The following is a 20,217-nucleotide window of genomic DNA, read 5'->3' on the forward strand; positions in this document are numbered from 1 at the left end:
ACTTAGTAATCATCAAAAGCAGAATACTCTAGAATTTTATAAAGAAGTAAGCTCTTGACACGTAAATGCTCTGTAAATTTTGTTGAGTGAATAAATGGATGTAGGTGATTTCGTTTAAAATAAAGCAAAGCCCCAATAATTCAAGTTTATTTAGGAGAAAGTAAGTCTTAATTAATGAAGTTTTTCCTTCCTTGCAATTTCAAAAGGAAATACATTCATTTTGAATGCAAATACTCAATGCTAATAAAAGCAAGTACTTTTATTTTGTTTCTGAAACAAAAATTGTGACTCAAACTGTTGCCAAGTTTAATTCCTAATAGTTCTGTTTTATAAAATGAGTAGAAGCATGACTTCCAATTATGGGTGTTAGGACGACAGCAGGACAGGGTTGAGAACGAATGTGGGACAGGAAGTCTTCTCCTTTATGTATATGACCTGTGTCATGTAACTTAACCATTTGTAAAATGGGAACCATAGTGGAACTCCCTGTGGAGCTATTATGAGGGTTGAGGGCATTCATCAGTTATGAGGCACTCTATAAATGTCAGTTTGTTGTGACTAACAGATGTTATTAAATTAGCTATTGCAAGTGAATTTATTTAAATAGATTGAACCTATCTATTGATCTTTATTTTCATTATAAACTCACCTAGCAAACCTTTTAAAGATGGTGTAATGGTTTTCTCAAAATTGACTTATTAAAGGTTTAAATGATTATTATTGAGGACTTTTTGTAGTTGCCACTGTTCTCAAAGGTATATCCTTCCCACTTAACCACTTTCACTGTGTATGTGAAAGTGATGACATACAACTGTATCTGTTAGCCTTTTCCCCTTAGTGTGTGTCCCCAGTCTCATTTCCCTTGGGTTAGTGATCACTCACATGTTACAACAATGTATTTAAATAAATGAGATCATACATAGTGTTCTATAATGTGCTTTTTAAAATTTATTGTAGAAACTATTTTTTCTTTCTATTTTTCATTCAGCAAATACTTATTAAGCTCCTGTTATATACTAGATACAATAGATGAAGCAGAGGAAAAGATTAAAAAGATTGTCCCTGCGGTTATTGTGCTTTCATTCTAGTGTGGGAAACAGATAATTAAAAAGTAAACAAATATAAATATATTTTCAAACATCAGAGTGCAAAGAATCAAGTAGACCTAACTGAATACTTACTAGTGACTGATGAAATTTGTTGCAAGATTGCTTTATATTGTGGGGGCCAATGGTTTGAGAAACAATACTCCTTAAAAAAAAAAGTCAACGATACAGGAATGTTTGAAGTAAGAATTAATGTTCCCTGGTAATTTTCCTTTCTCTTCTTCCCCCAGGACAATCCCATTAAGGTCACACACACAGTAAAAGCTTGGTGTTTATCCTTTTAAACTTATTGTATCCATATAGAAACATATTTATTTCAGTTTTACATAAATTGGTTTGTAAGCTACATATTGTTTTGTGACTTATAAATGTATGTTAAATAATTAATAGCTAATGTTTATTCTCACAGCTTAGTTAATAGTAAGTCCTATTTACAGATGAGGAAAATGAGACTTAGTTAAACAGATCTCTTTCTTTGCCACTTCACTTAATTCTACCTAAAATATTGTTGGTTTTATTTCTGGTACCCATTCTTTGCATTAATGAGAATATACTTTTTTAAAAAATGGTCCATTTTAGACTGGTAGCAGAGCTTACCTGATGCTGCTTTTCTAAATTGAAAACGTCTGCTGGAAAATTAGTCTCTTCTTCAAGGAAATTGAGTAACTATTCCTCAGAGAAGCATATAGTACTTTTTCACTGATAATTAAGTTATTAAGTAAATTATGCCCATTATTACAAAGTACTAAGACCTAAGACAGGATTCATATTTGGGCTAGAATTTCAGAGATGCTAAAATGTGAGAAAAATGTATATCTCAGAATTAATAAAATACATTGTACATATCAATCTGTAAGATTTGGAGAAAGTGAAAAAAGCAAGGTATGGAACAGTGCCATCCTGTACATGTAAAAAATAACAGTATCCTGGGAGACCTTTTGAAATTCCTGCTCCAGAAGCCAGGGGTTGGCTGAGGGTGAGCTGAGTCTTGGCCGTTTTCTAGCGGTAATCCTTCCTTCATCTGAAAAATGAAGGGCTCAGCAGGCAGCTAAATTTGTCTTCCCAGAGCAGGGCATCATGAGGCATGGGCTTTTTTATTCCCTTGTGATTCTTCTGCTACTCGGGAAACACACATGGGAAAATGCTTGTACTTCCATGAGCCTTAGTTTTCACATTCACAATATGGATGTCATCAGAAGTGAGACTCTCCAATGGCTGTAGGGCATGAGCATCATTGGAATGGATGCCCCCACTATGCCAGGGTTAACCTTTTAGTTGCTAGATCATGGGGAGGTCTGGGGAGAAGGAGAGAGATGGTTGGGGTGGGGAGTAGAGCATTGTGTTGTTAGGGGAGTAGCTGTTTTCCAGCTAATACGGAAGTATTGCTATGTTTTAGACAAGTACGTGCCAGTTGAATATCAGCTCTGAATATAACGGCACCTACCACATGTGGGTGTCCTGCATATTAAGTGATATAACATATAAGGCCTGTATATTGTCAAGTTGTGTAACTCATTACTAATATGATCACAAGAACTTAAAACAGGATGTTTTACATTAGTCATGCTGTTACACACTTTGTACTCCTGTTTATTTCTTAAATTCAGTGTTCATAAACCATCAGCAAATACACAGTGAGTCTATTACAAATGGGGAACTGTCCTGGCCAGGGGTTGACCTCTCTGTTGAGGGTGGGTTGTCTTGGAACCCTTCTTTTCATTCTCTTTCCTATTGCCCTGGCTGATGTGGGGAATGAGGTTGACATTCCCATGGTGAACTTGTATTCCATTTGGTGAGATATTTTCCCAGGGCCCCTTACCAGGAATTCCAAATTAGTTTCTTTGTAGAAATTGTATTATAATTTGGTGATTTTCTGTGTTAACTTTTTTCTCTTGAATTATTAGGTTTATATTCTGCAGTTAAAACTTTACTGCAAGAAAATGACTTGCAAAATGCAAAAACATCACAATTTATTGCATTTAGAAGGTAAAGCATTTAAAATATTTTAATATTTTTAATCTAGCTTTTAAATCTCATAACTTATTAATATAGATCCTATTTGGATGGGAGATTCCAATATTTCATCACTGTTAATTCTCTTTCTTATTTTGGGGTATATCTTTGTTAGACATGGCAGAGGGCACTTTCTAAACAGAGCTCTTTCCACCAAGTATTATATTTAGAAGTTCACGGGGACTCTGAATGGAACAAAAGCTTATATTAAGATAAAAACTACAGGCTGGCCTCAGTGGCTCACACCTGTAATTCCAGCACTTTGAGAGGACAAGGTGGGCGGATCACTTGAGGTCAGGAGTTTGAGACCAGCCTGGCCAACATGGTGAGCACCCTCTGCCTACTAAACATACAAAAATTAGCTAGGCATCGTGGCGCACACCTGTAATCCCAGCTACTTGAGAGGCTGAGGCAGGAGAATCACTTGAACCTGTGAGCTGGAGGTTGCAGTGAGCTGAGATGGTGCCACTGCACTGCAGCCTGGATGACAGTGCAAGACTGTGTCTCAAAACCAAAACCAAAACCAAAACAAAAAACTACAAAAATACTATTTCCTAGAGAAAGTCTTGGAAACTTTTTGTAGAATCTAGTATGTCATAATTGTTGATAACAAAAGTAAACCTGTAGCAGGTACCGTTAAGGTGACCCCTGCATTTTCGTGTGTTTCAGGCAAGACTGTGATCTAATTAACGACTGCTGCTGCAAACACTACACAGGCCACCTCAACAAGTGAGTGTCTTCGAGAACTGAAACTTTTAAGGAGAGTCCTTTGATTTGCTGTTTTTTTCTTCGCTTTGATGTTTGTCACCTATTTCCATATATTTAAAAATAGCTTTTTTTCCATTTGTGAAATATAATGATCTCTTCAATTAAATACAATGTATAAAATATCAATACATCCTTGGGAATTGATATTTTAGTAATGAGTGGAATAAAAAGAAAAATTAGGAGTGACATTTTTTTGGTTTCAACCTTAGCAGCCTTCAGCTTCTCCAAGATAAGCATGGGGAGCGCAGGGGAATTTTAAAAATTATGTGTGTAGTGTTTCTGAGAACCTTAGCAACAGGGTGCCTGCAGAGAGCAACTTAGTGAATGTCTGTCTATCAGAGAAACATGAGTGTAGACAAGCCACTGTGGTCATACATAGGAAAAATTAATTCATTTCTCTTGAATTGACCAATACCTGCTTTGCACTAAGTATAGACATTCTAGATATGTATAAGATACAGGTGGAGTGCCTGTCTTCTGAGGGAAGATACACAAAAAATCTGTCAGGTAGCCCAGCAAGAGGCCAGAAAGCATGGGCTTGAGGCCATATACCCAGGGTCCCAGGAACTGCGATGATGGGCCAGGTCGTTTCCCTCTCACGTCTGTAAAAGCAGGTATGGATACAGAATTTCCCTTACAGAGTTGTAGTAAGAATGAAATGAAATAATGTACCTAAAGCAGTTAGTGCAATAGCTGGCCTATCACCACCACTTCCTCAATTTGCTGCTGTTGTACTGATACAGTATCATAATTATTATAATAGAAATGTGTATAAGTGCTGTAAGACCTCAAAAAGACCTCAAATAGCGTAATGATAAGAGAGATTGGAGAGCAGAGGATTAATTTTAAAGGAAAAAAAATCAAGATTTGTGGTAACCTTTAGAATATAAGGGGGAGGAGAGGCATCAGCATTTAAGCCAAAATTTCTAACTTGAAAAAATTTGACTGGGAGATGTCGTTGAGTTTGAGGCGCTGCAGAGAGTATGTATAAATAATCAGACAACAGCTATGGGAGCCTGATTTCTTGTTGCCCATTGGAGAATGAAAGTGTTGTAAAGAAAATATGGGAATTATTCTGATAATTGAATCGAGTCTGAGTAGGAGTTAATGCTTGAACAAATGAAATGGAGACTTTCCAAACTTTGATTATATATTATCATTTTCTATCCCAGAGACCATCAGAACAGACTTGTGTTTGGAATTGGTGATAAAATTTGTTGTACTAGGAATGCATACCTCTCAGACTTACTCCCTGAAAATATCTCTGGAAGTCAGCAAAATAATGATCTAGACACCAGTGGTGAAGACTTTTCTGGTACTCTTCATGATTTTGCTAAAAATAAGCATGACTTTGCTAAAAATAAGCATGACTTTGAAAGTAATGTTCGACTGTGCAATGGAGAAATATTTTTCATAACGAATGTAAGTGAAAGCAGAAGATAATGTCTTTTAACTAATTAGAGATATATTTGGTTATTTTATTGTCCTAGGATTGATTCAGAATCTAATGGTGTCAGAGTTGACATTCTTGTTTCATGATTTTTTGTTAAGGATTTTGGGCATCCATTTTTATGAAGGATATGGGTAGTTATCTAGTAATGTCCCATCTGGCTTTAGTATCAGAATAATGCTGGCCTCATAAAGTGAGTTGGGAAGTGCTGCTTCTTATATTTTCTAGAAGATTTTATGAAGAAACATTTTTAATAAAGTTGAAGTACTTGAATAACAAAAAACAAGGTATAAACGAGACATATATTTAAAAAGCATCATTTCCTTTGTTGCTGCTTAAATGTACAAACTATAGAAGTGGTTGCCTTGTATTTATTCTCACAGTGTAGATACCCTCCTTGAAAGCTGTGAGGAAAAGCAAACTTTGCAAAGAATCTACTCAGACTTATGTAGTCAATATAAGAAATGAAATATATAGACTTCAAAGTAAGAAATAACAGACTGTTCTTCAGAGTCAAATTGAAGATAAGTTTCAAAGACTGAAAACTTATATTTGTATTTATTAAAATATTTGGGTATAGATATATTCAGTCTGTACTGAAATGCAACTTTTAAGCCTTTTGAAATTCTTAATTGTAATTGTAATTCTTACATTTTATGTTTGACCCAAAGATAGAATATCTTTGAACATATTTGAACGTAGAACATATTTGAAGGTATGAAAAAGAGTTCTTTGTTTTGGTGATAGGATGTAACTGATGTAACTTTTGGAATGAGAAGATCTTTGACCATTAATAATATGGCTGGCCTGGAAGTAACTGTGGATTTTAAGAAGCTGATGAAATATTGTCGCATAAAACATGCATGGGCAAGAACTATTCACACTTTTCAGGTAAGAGGGGACTTTTATAAAACCCTTTAAATAATTTATCAACCTTACAGCACCTTGCATTGTTTTCATAATTTTTTGTTACACTTATTAGCAAACAAAAATTAGGAAACAAAATACATGAAAGTACAGAACATAATATAGAGACGCCAGCCTTTTGCTCTTTTTTGCTCCAGAGCTCTCTTTATTTTTAGAAATGAAGGCATTATAGGTAAAGTCTCCTCCTTTAGGTCTTCCCCTCCCTGCCTGAGTCTCCAGTATGGCTTGGCATGGCACTGTACTCGTCTTATCTTTGGTTAAGTTCTGATATTTTGTTCATCATGAATCCTTTTGTGCCTTAATTTTGATTTACAAAACTGTTACATTAAAATATCTTGATTTATCTTGATTGCCGAGTTTCTTGGCAACCCCTTAAATTTTGTACTGGAGGTGAGTTCCTCACTTGCCTTGCCCTAGTCCTGGGCCTGCCTCCCGCCTTCCTCCGAAGTGACTTCTGCCCTCAATTTGGTATATATCACTCCTATTCATGTAGAAGCAATAGATATGATTGTTTTCTGTGTTACTGAGGTTTATGTAAATGGTATCATCTTGTTTCTATACTTTCGCAACTAGCTTTTATTTTTTATTTTTGGCCTTATCAGCTTTGTGGGGTATAATTTACATACGGTTTCATTATAAAGTTGGATGAGTTTTGACAAATGTATCCTCTCCCTCCATCTTTGTGAGGCAATCTTTCTTCTTTTTCTCCCCCTAACTTACGTGGGAATATTGTTAGTTTTACAGAAGAGTTGAATGATGCGACAGAGAGTTTTCATATACCCTTCACCCAGCTTTCCCTGGTGTTTAACATTTTATGACTATGGCATATTCATCAAAACTAAGAAATTACTATTGCTCTAAGACTGCTGACTAAACTATGCATATTCGAATTGCACCAGTTTTTCCATTAATGTCCTTTTGCTATTCTAGGACAGCGTATTGAGTTCAGTACAACTTGCCTTTATGCTTTATTTTAATACCCTTGAATTCTCATCTGTTGTTAGTGACTCTGTTATGTATCTCTTTGTTTTGAGCTTCCTTCTCTGCTGTTGGCATGTTGCTTTAATGTAAAGGTTGCATCAACCCTCATTTTTTCTTTTTTTTGAGACAGTCTAGCTGTGTCGCCCAGGCTGGAGAACTGTGGTGCAATCTTGGCTCACTATAAGTTCCGCTTCCCAGGTTCAAGTGATTCTCCTGCCTCAGCTTCCCAAGTAGCTGGGATTATAGGCTCATGCCACTATGACTGGCTAATTTCTGTATTCTTAGTAGAGACAGGGTTTCACCATGTTGGTCAGGCTGGTCTCAAACTCCTGACCTTGTGATCCACCCGTCTCGGCCTCCCAAAGTGCTGGGATTACAGGCATGAGCCACTGCACCTGGCCCAACCCTCATTTTTGTGCAGAAAAATTTAGGTCAGCCCAAATTTTCTACTAGTAAACAAACATTAATTAGCATAGAGTTTTTTTTTTTTTTAAGTGGGTGGGGATTTATTTATTAACTTATCCCCATCTCGGTTCCAAAAAGAATTTGCAATGGCTTATTAAAAATGCCCACAATTCACCTGTTTTTTTTTTTTTTTTTAGAGGTAAAAAAGGGTGGGGTATGGTGGCTCACGCTTGTAATCCCAGCACTTTGGGAGGCCAAGGTGGGTGGATCATCTGTGGTCGGGAGTTCAAGACCAACCCTGGCTGACATGGCAAAACCCCATCTCTAATAAAAAATACAAAAAAAGTAACTGGACGTGGTGGTGAGCACCTCTAAACCCAGCTACTCGAGAGGCTGAAGCATGAGAATCACTTGAACCTGGGAGGCAGAGGTTGCAGCAAGCTGAGATTGTGCCACTGCACTCCAGCCTAGGCAACAGACGGAGACTCCATCTCAAAAAAAAAAAAAAAAAAAAAAAAAAATATATATATATATATATATACACACACACACACATACACATACATACATATATATACATGTATGTGTAGAAAGGATGTCAAGTGAAAAATAAAGTTAAGGATGATAAAACAGTTCCTGCCGGGGTGGTTGGAATGCAGCCATGCCCGCTTCCCTGTTTGCTAATGTAGATTGCAGATTTGGCTTTAAGTTTCCTTAAGACCAAAGTTCCCCAGGTAAAGACAGAGTAATATTCCTGGCTCGGGTCCTGAAGAAATTTCTTCCATGGATTCTATGATGCCATCCTTCACCTTTAGGAAATTTTCTTGTTCTCAGTTTCTTCCGTTCTGTCTCTCTAGAATTCCTAATATGTGCATGTTAGACTTCCAGAATTTGTTACCTAAATTTCTTATCAAATTGTCCTATTTTCCTTCTCATTAACTTTGCTCTATTTTCTGAGAGATTTCCTTAAATTTATAATCCAGTTTTTCTGTAAGAACGAATGAAGAGTAAAGGTGTCTTTATTATTACTGGGTTGAGGTTGGAGTAGATATTCTGGTTCTTATTTCATGGTTGAAGTAGCATCTCTTAGCTCTAAGAACATTCATGATTGTTATCTTTCTTTTTTTTTTTCTTTTTGAGACAGAGTCTCGCTCTGTCACCCAGGCTGGAGTGCAGTGGCAATCTCCGCTCACTGCAAGCTCTGCCTCCCAGGTTCACGCCATTCTCCTGCCTCAGCCTCCCAAGTACCTGGGACTACAGGCACCCACCCACCACGCCCGGCTAATTTTTTATATTTTTAGTAGAGACACTGTTTCATCATGTCAGCCAGGATGGTCTGGATCTCCTCACCTCATGATCCACCCGCCTCAGGCTCCCAAAGTGCTGGGATTACAGGCGTGAGCCACCGCCGCCGGGCCCATGATTGTTACCTTATATCAACACACTGTTTCTTCCAAGTTCAATTCAGTTCAACAAATCCTTACTGAGTCAGGCTCTGTTCTTGGTGTTTAGTATAGGCCAGTGTATAAAACAGACAAAGATTCTTGCCATTGTGAAGCTTAAATTTGGTGGGGAAGGGGATAGAGACAGACACAATCATAAAAATAAAGAAAGTAAAAACAAAAGCAAGAACAAAAACTCTTTGTTATGTTAGAAGGTAGCAAATCCTGTGGAAAAGAGGTGGGAGTGGGTGCAATTGTGATTTTAAATAGAATGTTGGTGTAAGCCTCATTGAGAAGATAGCATTTTATCCAAAGACTTAAAGAAGGAAAAGAAGTTAGCCATGTGAGTATCTGGGACAGGAGCATTCTAGGTTGAGGAATAGCCAAGGGCAGGGTTCTAAGGTGAGAGTCTGTCTGGTATAGTTGAGGAGCAGGAATAGCAAAGCAGCCACTGTAGGAGACTGACAGGAAATGAGACAGGAAAATTAATATGAGGTAAAGAGGGCGGGAGGATGGTGGGGCCAGGTCACCTCCTAGAGCATTTGAAGGCCTGCACTATCTATTATGTTAGCCACTAGCCGCGCATAGCTGTTGAGCACTGGAAATGTGGCTAGAGTGACTGAAAAACTGAATTTTAATTTAAGAACTGGATACTAGGCTGGGCACAGTGGCTCACACCTGTAATCCCAGTACTTTGGGATGCTGAGGTGGGCGGGTCATTTGAGCCCAAGAGTTCAAGACCAGCCTGGGCAACATAGTGAAACCCCATCTCTACAAAAAATACAAAACATTAGCCAGACATGGTGGCATGAACCCATAGTCCCAGCTACTCAGGGAGGTGAGGTGGGAGGATCACCAGAGCCTGCGAGCTGGAGGCTGCAGTAAGCTGAGATTGCGCCACTGCACTCCAGCCCAGGTGACAGAGTGAGACCCTGTCTCAAAAACAAAAACAAATAAACAAAACAAAAGTTACTAGATACAGTCATTGGAAAACTTCTGTATGTTGGAAAAACTATGTTTGGAACAACTTGGGTATGTGAATCTTCTTTTTCAACTACAAATTTTATGAACTCCAGAAATAGATAAAATATTTCTGATGAAAATTTAGTATCCAAACTGTACTGTTCTGGGTATGTAAAATATAGAATTTCAAAGATGTAGTCTTTTATTAATAATTTAATATTGATTATATTTTAAAATGATAATATTTTGGATATGTTAGCTTAAGTAAAATACAGGTATATTATTAACATTAATTCTATCCATTTCTTTTTTAATGAGACTACTAGAAAATTTTAAGCTACATATATGACTTGTTTTATATTTGTATTGGACAGTGCTATTCTAGACTATTTTAAGGACTTTGGCTTTTACTCTGAGTGAAATGGGGAGCTGTTGAAGGTTTTGTGGCTCTTCATACAAGTTGTTGAGTTGTAGAACCAATTTATAGAATAGACATATACATAATTAAAAGTAAATATAGGAAACTTACCTCCTTAAGAAGTTTGACAGTTCTGATGATTCAAGGAGATTTAAAGCAATGGGGAAATTATTTATAGCAGGTTATCAAGGTGAAGTTAGGTGTCTATGTCTTTCTGAGGTAGACTTAAGTACCGTCTTGGAGTACAGAATTCCAGGGACGGCAGTCCTTCGGCTGCTGTAGCATGACATTTTAATTTTTTTTTTTTTTTTTTTGAGATGGAGTCTCGCTCCGTCGCCGCCCAGGCTGGAGTGCAGTGACGCGATCTCGGTTCACTGCAAGCTCCGCCTCCCGGGTTCACACCATTCTCCTGCCTCAGTCTCCTGAGTGGCTGGACCTACAGGCGCCCGCCACCACGCCCAGCTAATTTTTTGTATTTTTAGTAGAGACGGGGTTTCACCATGTTAGCCAGGATGGTCTTGATCTCCTGACCTCGTGATCCACCCGCCTCGGCCTCCCAAAGTATTGGGATTACAGGCGTGAGCCACTGCGCCAGGCCGACATTTTAATTTTTAATCATCGTTCACTCAGTGAGGTACTGGAGAAAGAACGGTGAGTGGGATAAAGGTGAAGCTCTGCCTTCACGGAGCTTAGGGTCAGTACAGCCTGTGATAGAGGAAGTACAGGTGCTGGAGAGTAATAGATGGGGCGGCTACTCCAGACACGGGCCAGATCGAGGCCATGGACTGAGGAATGCTGACAGGACCACCTGGAAGTCCCTTGTGCTGGGTGGAGCATGGTTCATGGAAAAGAAAGGGAAAAAAGGAGGGAAAGGAGCAGGGCCAAGCTGACTCTCAAAGGGCTTTACAAACACATCAAGGGGTTAGGACTTTATTTGGAGTCCCTACGAGCCATTAGAGGTTTTAAGCAGCCTCTAATGTGATTGGATTTGCATTTTACAAATATCACTGTGGCTGCCATGAGGATGATGGATTGGGCAAGAGAAGGTACAGGGAGACTGATAATGAGAACATTAAGTATTAATAATAGTATATCTACTATTATAACTATATTTTTCTCAGTGTCACTTGATAATTAAGAACTAGGTTAGTTGAGTTTAGGTAGATATTTTCATATTTGAGAATGCACAATATAAGTCCAAGGTGAAGAGTGGTGCCATATATCTGTGGAAATGTATGTAATCAAGTACCATTTATGTCAATTTCTGAGACCCAGCAACATTGGAAAGATGTGGTTATCAAACTTTTGCAATCTAAGAAGCTGCTTCAAACTCTCTGTCTACGGAGATAGAAGAGCTTGCTGAGCAAGAGTTTATTTGCAATGGATGTGTATTTTTCACTTGCCCCATCTTGTCAGTTGTCTTCCCACAATTTTTCCTTTGGCAGGAGCAATGTCAGAGCAATGGGGGAGATAATGGTATAAACCATTTCTTTGTCTCTGTTGGCACTGGATCCACTGATCTCAGAATATAGGACTAAGAGTAGCCCTCAAACTTGAAATTGTTTTCTTACAGTCCCACGATGACATTGAGTATTTCTCTTGCCTATCCAATTTTTTGTTAAAAGACGAAGGTTCATTGTTTTATTTTTTGTTTATCTTGATAAAAGAAATAAGTTGCCCAACAATGGAAAAATACAGACAAGTAGGAGAAAAAAAATCATCCATAGGCCCTCCGTTTGGAGACATTAATAAAAAATTTGGTAGAATTTATCTCCTTTTTTGTGACTTGTTTTGTTTCATTGTACATAGCTATGTTCTTTTTTTATATACTTGTTTTGGATCAGAGTAACTATATTGCTATACAGTTGTGACCATTCTATATGTGTATTTCTATATATCTATATATATACAGAGAGAGAGATATATGGTTTTTAAAATGTTTTAAAGTATCTTTGATGTTCACAAAATAGGATGCCAACTGTGTATATATTATATAAGTATATAATATATATTCACCTATTACTTGCTACTTAAAATTTCCATATTTTATCATTATATGTAACATTTTATATACATATATTTATATATATCATATCTATATATTTACTATTACTGGCTGAAGTTTTCATATTTTTCCATTATATGTAGTAATGGGTCAACACATTTACACATGAAGCCTGTACCATCGTTTCAGTCTTTTATTAGGAAAGATTTAGTACTGCATGCAGTCTTTAAAGTTTGCTGCTGGGTCTCTACAAGCCAGTTGTGAACCTGTGAGACCTGAACTTAGCAGCATGTTTAGCAGTGTGTTTAGAGTTCCTGGAGGATGAATAAAAATGGAACCTGTAAGATGGACACATAATAATAGTCTGGCCAGGTAGAAGTGCTTGAGAGCACTTTGAGGAGTTGTCTCCTTTCCTTGTCTGTAAACTGTCTGAACCTGTTTTATAGCATTTAGTCTTCACATCATATTTTTCCTCCCAGGGGTCCGAGGAGCAAACAGTTGTCTATGTGGTGGGGAAGGCGGGCCGCCAGCACTGGCAGCATGTCTACACCGCCGTGACCAGGGGCCGCTGCCGAGTGTATGTGATTGCAGAGGAGTCTCAGCTCCGGAATGCCATTATGAAAAACAGTTTTCCTAGAAAAACTCGTTTGAAACATTTCTTGCAAAGTAAGCTGTCCTCTAGCGGTGCACCTCCAGCAGATTTTCAGTCCCCACGGAAGAGCTCTGGAGACAGTGGACAACCCAGCACACCATCAGCATCTCCACTCCCTGTAGTCACAGACCACGCCATGACACATGATGTCACCTGGAGCGAGGCCTCTTCGCCTGATGAGAGGACACTCACCTTTGCTGAAAGGTGGCAGTTATCTTCACCTGATGAAGTGGATACAGATGATGATTTACCAAAATCGCGAGCATCCAAAAGAACCTGTGGTGTGAATGCTGATGAAAGTCCAAGCAAAATTCTTATGGTAGGAGTGATATTTGCATGTTCCCAAGTTTCATTTAAATATTGCTGACTTCAGTGTGCTTATAAATGACTGTGTGCTTTTATTAGTGTTGCATTTGTGCTGTTGGACTTAAAAACACTTGTTTTTCTCATTTCTGTCAAATTTCCCTTACTTCACTGTCTGATCTCCACTTTGTTTCCTCACTCCTTTTCTGCTTCACAACCTCTAACTGAAGACAACTCCCCAAAGCTCGGTTTTTTTTTTCCTTTGAGAACTGACTCATTCTCACAGTTTCAGCCATCTCCTTAGCACCAGTGATTTGGCCAACAAAGTTTTGACTATAGTAACATTTCAGGCACCAGGAATTAGAGATAAGTGACAGTTCTCACTCTCACACTGATGTCATGGTGGAGACAGCCGGCTAAGTCAGTAATGTGGTGATTTGCTGAGTGCTCTGGCACTGAAGAGGGGTTAATGAACCAGCTGCCTAATCTGTGTCTTTGTTCCCAGAGATTGACTTTCTGGAACCACAGCCCAGAATCTTACTCTCTCTTCCAGTTTCTCCGTTTCAATCACCATCTTCCTAGTTACATGGCTTAAAACCTTAGAATCACTGTGGACTCACCTTCCTTTCACTGTCTACCATCTTCTTGGATGGTTGGTGACCTGGCTGCCCTCCCCTTTCTTGTTCCCATTCTCATAATGTAGCATTCCCCCTTTTCTATGGTTTTGCTTTCCATGGTTTCAGTTACCTATGGTCAACCATGGTCCAAAAATATTAAATGGAAAATTCCAGAAATAAACAATTCATCAGTTTTAAGTTGCATGCCATTCTGGGCAGAGTGATGAAATCTCACACCATCTCATTCCATGAATTCTCCCTTTGTCCAGTGTGTCCACACTGTGGACACTCCCCGCCCGTTAGTCACTTGCCACCGTCTTAGTTATCGGAGTCTCAGTATTGTAGTACCTGTGTCAAGTGATCCTTATTTTACTGAATTGCTGTATTTTTTATGTTATTGTTGCTAATCTTTTACTGTTCCTGATGTATACATTAACCTTTTTTATAGGTATGTATGTATAGGAAAAACCAATACATTTGGGTCTGGTAGTATTCAAGGCTTCAGGTGTCCATTAAGATTCACTTCTTTATTCAAAAGCTTCAGTGTCTCCCAGGTGCCTACAACATAAATTCTAGACTATTTAGCTTTGGAATTTGAGATGTTTCTCAGTTTGATTCCAGGTTTCTCCATGTCATTTCATTTCCCACTATGCTTTTTCTGCTTTTGTCAAGCTAGTGTCTTCAGCTCACTAAAATGAATCAAACTTTTTCATCTTCCTTTTGACTCTTGCAGTGTCCCTCATCTTGAATGCGTTTTTCTGTCTTCTCTCATTCAGCATTTGAAAAAAACATTTAGGAAAAATTTGAAAAAATAAAAATAAAGTCCTGCCAGTCACTGATCCAAACGTTAAGGGAGGAAAGCACACCAATACCGGCTTCATGGACGTTACATTCCAGCATAGGCAATAAATACAAGAGAAAATCACATTTCAGATTAAGAGTCTATGAAAATGAAAAACAAGGCAAGGACATAGGGAATGGCAAGGGGTGTGGTGGGCAGGAGGTGCTATTTTGACCAGGTCATGCCTCCCTAAAAAGGTGGCATGTGAGCTGAGCACTGAATGTTACCAAGGAGCCAGCATGGGGGCCTCTGGGGATGTAGATAATGCAAAGCCTGGAAAGGGAATGATTTTATTCAAAGAGGAAGGCAGGTTGGCCTAGTGCAGTGGCTCACACCTGTAATCCCAGCACTCTGGGAGGCCGAGGAGGGTGGATCACCTGAGATCAGGAGTTCGAGACCAGCCTGGCCAACATGGTGAAACCTTTTCTGTATGAAAAATACAAAAAATTAGCCAGACATGGTAGCAGACACCTGTAATCCCAGCTACTCGAGAGGCTGAGGGAGGAGAGTCACTTGAACCCGGGAGGCAGAGGTTGCAGCGAGCCGAGATCACACCACTGCACTCCAGCCTGGGTGACAAGAGCAAAACTCCATCTCAAAAACAAAACAAAACAAAACAAAAAACAAAGAGGAAGGCAGGCTAAGGTGGCTAGTGAGTGAAGAAGAGGGTGCAGGTGCTAGTGTTGGAGAGTGGGCAGGGCCACAGGAATCAGTTGGGATTTTATTCTGCTTGCAGTGGGAATTCATTGGAGGGCTGGAAGCATTGGTGTGATATCATCTGATGCCTGCTTAAACATAGTCCCAGCATAGTGGCTCATACCTATAATCCCAGCACTTTGGCAGGCGGAAGTGAGAGAATTGCCTGAGCCCAGGAGTTTGAGACCAGCCTGGGTAATATGATGAACCCCCATCTCTACTAAAAACACAAAAATTAACTGGGCATGGTGGCATGCACCTATAGTCCAGCTACTCAGAAGGCTGAGGCAGGAGGATCACTTGAGACTGAGGCTGCATTGAGCTGTGATTGCATCGCGGTACTCCAGCCTGGGTGACAGAGCAAAAGCCCATCTCAAAAACAAAACCGCAATCCCTGCTGGGTGTGGTGGCTCACACTTGTAATTCAAACACTTTCAGGAGCCAAGCAGGAGAATCGCTTGAGCCCAGGAGTTTGAGACCACTTGGGCGACATAGTGAGACTCCATCTCTACAAAAATAGTAAAAAATTAGCTGAACGTGGTAGTGCATATCTGTAGTCCCAGCTACCCAGGAAGCTAAGGTAGGAGGATTGCTTCATCCCAGGAGTTCCAGGCTGTGGTGAACTGTGATTGTGACATCCCATTCCAGCAGTCTGGGTGACAGACCAAGACCCTGTCTCAAAAAAAAAAAAAACTGGGCATGGTGGCTGACACCTGTAATCTTAGCACTTTGGGAGGCTGAGGTGGGCGGATCACTTGAGCCCCGTAAGACCACCCTGGGCAACATGGCGAAACCCCATCTCAACCAAAAATGCAAACAAAAATTAGCTAGGGGTGGTGCTGGGTGCCTGTTTTCTTAGCTGCTTAGGAGACTGAGGTGGGAGGATCACCTGACCCCAGGAGGTTGAGGCTGTGGTGAGCTGTGATGGTGCCACTGCATTCCTGCCTGGGTGACAGAATGAGACCCTGTCTCAAAAATACATATATACATACATACATAAAAAATAAACAATCCCTCTGGCTTCTGTGGAGAGGGAACTGTGGAAAATGAAGGGGGAGTGAGGAGACCAGTAGGAGGAAATCGTGGGGAGAGCCTAATGAAAGAGTGGGGCTGGTAATCTGTGGTTGGAGTCTGGATGCATTTTGGAGATGGAGTCTGTATGACTTTCTGATTAGATGTGATGGGGTAAAAGAGAAAGTAATCCAGGATGATTCCTGGATTTTTGGCTAAAGCAATTTGGGGAATAGCAGTGCCATTTCCTGAGATGAGAAAGATGTGAGGAGAACTTATTTGGGGAAATGAAGCGTTCTCTTGTGGCGTGCTGTTGTTTAAGGTACTAATTGGAAATGTACGTGGACTTACTGAGTAAGTCAGTGGTTGGTAGAGGAGTTTAGAGCCTCAACAGGGAGTAGGGTAGGAAAGCTCCACTTGGGAATCATTGGCATGTAGTGATATTGAAAGGACTAGGTGGGTTAATTTCAGAAGAGACTGCAGATAGAGGAGGGGGCCTGACGACAGAATTCTGAGGTATTCCCAGCTTTTAGAGATTTAGCAGAGGAGGAGGAACTAAAAAGGAGTAGAAGTGAGATAGAAGGAAAACCAGGGTTGTGGGGAGGGGAAAAAAGCCTGGACCGAGGGGGCTGATGAGAGAATGGGAGCCGAAAGGGTGGAGGAAACAGTGGAGACAGGTTTTGAAGAGGGCTGCTGAGAAAAGAAGCAAAGGTGGTTGTATGTGAATAGAGGACTTGTGGTCAAGGGAAACCTTATTGGTTTGTTTACTTTGGATGAGTACATTAAGGCATCTTAGTGTGCTGCGAGAATGGTCCAATGGAGAACCAGAAATTCATGATTCAGGGAGAGAGGATAATTGCAGAATTGGAGTCCTGATGTGGGTAAGATGGGAAAAATCAAGAGAATAAGTAGAGGGGTTGCCCTGAGACAGGATTAGGGACAGAGGACCCTTCTTCCATGGCAACCAGAAGGAGTGGGTGTAGTTCGTTGGGTGTATATAGCAGAGGGAAGATAAAGTAGTTCAGAGATGATCACCCCATACCATCCTCTCTGTCTTATTGTTATAATCCAGCTCAGTTTCTGTGTTGTTCCTGAAGGCTTCTCTTTCTCTGAACTCCTGTAGGAGGGCACACACCCCATCTGTACTGCACTTGCAATAACCTTGACTCTGTAAATGAAGCTTCTTGAGGGCAGTATATCATTTTTGATCTGCTAGAACATTTGGTACAATTGCTGATCACATGGTAATACCTCAAAAATACTTAGTGATCAAAATATGAGTCATGAATATATGGCATGAAACTTTTTTTAAAAAATCAGACCTTCAGAATATTGTTCTTTCAGGTTGTACTGAAAGTCATACTTTCATTCTTGTAGTGCCCCCCTTTACTTTGACAATTCCTTTTGGAATCGCTTTTGAGGCAGTAAAAGATCCTTTTGAATGTTTATAAGGGGAGCAAACTTCTATTGAGACCTATTCTGAGTTTAGGAAATAACCCAAAGGCATTTGTTTTCTGGTTTTATGAGTTAGAGGATCCAATTTGGGTAATGGATTTTGTGTTAAAAAAAAAAAAAAAAGTTGGGATTATAAGTAATTTCCAAATGTAGTTCTAATAGAAGCATAAGAATTACTTTAAGTGCTGGCAGTAGACTTGTTCAGTTGAGTTTTTAAGCTTCCAAGGCTGTAATAAAGGTAAGAAGGGGCCACAGGGGGAACCCGGGGGAGAAAGTGCTGATGTAACCTGCCAGAACCGGGCTGAGTTGTAAATGGTGAATACTTATATCCTTTGTCCCCAAATGGATATGGCACAGGGAAAAGGTTCTCTAAGAGTCAGTCTGACACAGGGCACAGCATGTGAAGTCCTGGCACATTAGGAAACTACAGGTGTAAAACAGTGTGACTGGAGCACAGGGCACAGTGAGAGGATGGGCCGCAGACACAGGAACTGGCAGGGAGGATGGACACAGAGACCTTCTGAAGAGGTCGTACATTCTTCTGATTGCAATGGAGAACAGTAGAAGCATTTTAAGTGCTCTGTGAATTGAAATTTATGAAGGTGACATTGACTGCGGTTTAGTGGATGATGATGGTTAGGGAGAGAGTAGGGAATGAGTTCCCAGCCAAAAGATTATTTCAGTAACCTGGATAAAATGAGGAGGCTCTAACATTAGGACGTAGCAATGGGGATGGAGAAGAGATGCTAAGGATATAGCTGATGGGACATAATGATCAGTTGGATTCAGGTGGGGTTGGGCCTGAGGATAACTCCAAGGCTTCTGGCTCAGGCATACAGGTAGATCCAGCACCATTAACCAGATGGGAAAAGAGGCTGAGGGTCAGATCTTTTGAGAAAAGTGATTCAAATGGACATAGTTGAGGGTGGAGGGGGAAGTTTCTTCTTTTTCCCCTCTTGGACAGTAGAATCCCTGCTAAGTTCCATTCTGTATCCCAGATCAACTCTTTGATGGAATTTCCATCACAGGAAAACATCTTTTCTCTGAAATTAAACTTGTCATCTCTTACAGAGGTCCTGAAATAAGGCTTTTGACACAAGCAGAAAAGAGAGGCAATTCCAAAGAAAGACCCTTTTCCTAAAATTGAATTGTGCTTCCTCTTTTCATTTTTTTATGGTGGTGAAACTTCATGACGATACTGGCCCACTTTGGAATCATCAATAGCACAAAGAATATGACTGTAGCATTGCAATGTTTTATCTTACAATTCCGGAACTGAATTCATAGGCAGGCAACATGGGCAGTCCTCCAGGACTTAGGCCCCACACTTAAAAAAAAAAAATGTTCTGTAATCACCATCTTGAAATTCTAAATTTTGAACAAGGGGCCATCATTTTAATTTTGGACTGGGCTGCCAGATTATGTAGTGGGCCCTGTCTACACCTTTAGAAGTTAGACACATGTACTAATTCAGTACATAGTTACTCCTAAATGCCAGCCCCAGAGCTGGGTCCTGGAGATACCACAGTGAGCAAAGCAGATGTGATCCTACAAGGAGCTGATAGCCAATTGCTTTGGTTGCTCAAGCCTTTCAAGGGTTGGGGAAGGTGCATTATTTCTTTTTCTGAAGCAGAGGGAATACAAGTACATAGGGTAGACTAACTACATTTTTACAAAGTTAACTTTGTTCTTTTAATTGTTCTAACAGGTGGGAGAATCTCCACAAGTGTCTTCCAGACTTCAGAATTTGAGACTGAATAATTTAATTCCCAGGCAACTTTTCAAGCCCACAGATAATCAAGAAACTTAGTTTTATTTCAAATTGCTTGGAGTAACTATTTTTTCTTTTGGAGACAAAATGAACATCGTAACATCAAAGTACCAAGATAAAAAAAGTTGCCCATAACTGGAGTTTTAAGGTATTTGTGTTAGCAAATGTTTTAAATCCATTTAATCAAAGAAAATATTAATGATTTCAACATATGTCATTGTGAGAACTGGTAGCACTGGACATAAGTGAAGAGATTAGATATTTTATATACATATATATTTTTATACAATTATGTACATCAAGCCAGGTGCGGTGGCCCATGCCTGTAATCCCAGCACTTTGGGAGGCTGAGGCAGGCAGATCACCAGTGGCCAAGAGTTTGAGACCAGCCTG

General features: G+C 39.7%; 1 protein-coding gene across 1 annotated transcript in view; it reads left to right on the forward strand.

Annotated features, from left to right (window-relative positions):
- Positions 1-19,959, forward strand: part of HELB (helicase (DNA) B) — a 35,956-nt gene extending 15,997 nt beyond the window's left edge. The window contains exons 8-13 of the mRNA XM_011929260.1: positions 3,011-3,092; positions 3,789-3,848; positions 5,060-5,309; positions 6,085-6,228; positions 12,958-13,449; positions 19,762-19,959. Of these exons, the coding sequence (XP_011784650.1) occupies positions 3,011-3,092; positions 3,789-3,848; positions 5,060-5,309; positions 6,085-6,228; positions 12,958-13,449; positions 19,762-19,863 (1,130 nt within the window). The 3' untranslated portion in view covers positions 19,864-19,959. The remainder of the gene's footprint in view (positions 1-3,010; positions 3,093-3,788; positions 3,849-5,059; positions 5,310-6,084; positions 6,229-12,957; positions 13,450-19,761) is intronic.
- The last annotated feature ends 258 nt before the right edge of the window (positions 19,960-20,217 follow it).

Source organism: Colobus angolensis, unplaced genomic scaffold, assembly GCF_000951035.1.
Source record: "Colobus angolensis palliatus isolate OR3802 unplaced genomic scaffold, Cang.pa_1.0 Scaffold80, whole genome shotgun sequence".
NCBI classification, from domain to species: Eukaryota; Metazoa; Chordata; class Mammalia; order Primates; family Cercopithecidae; genus Colobus; species Colobus angolensis.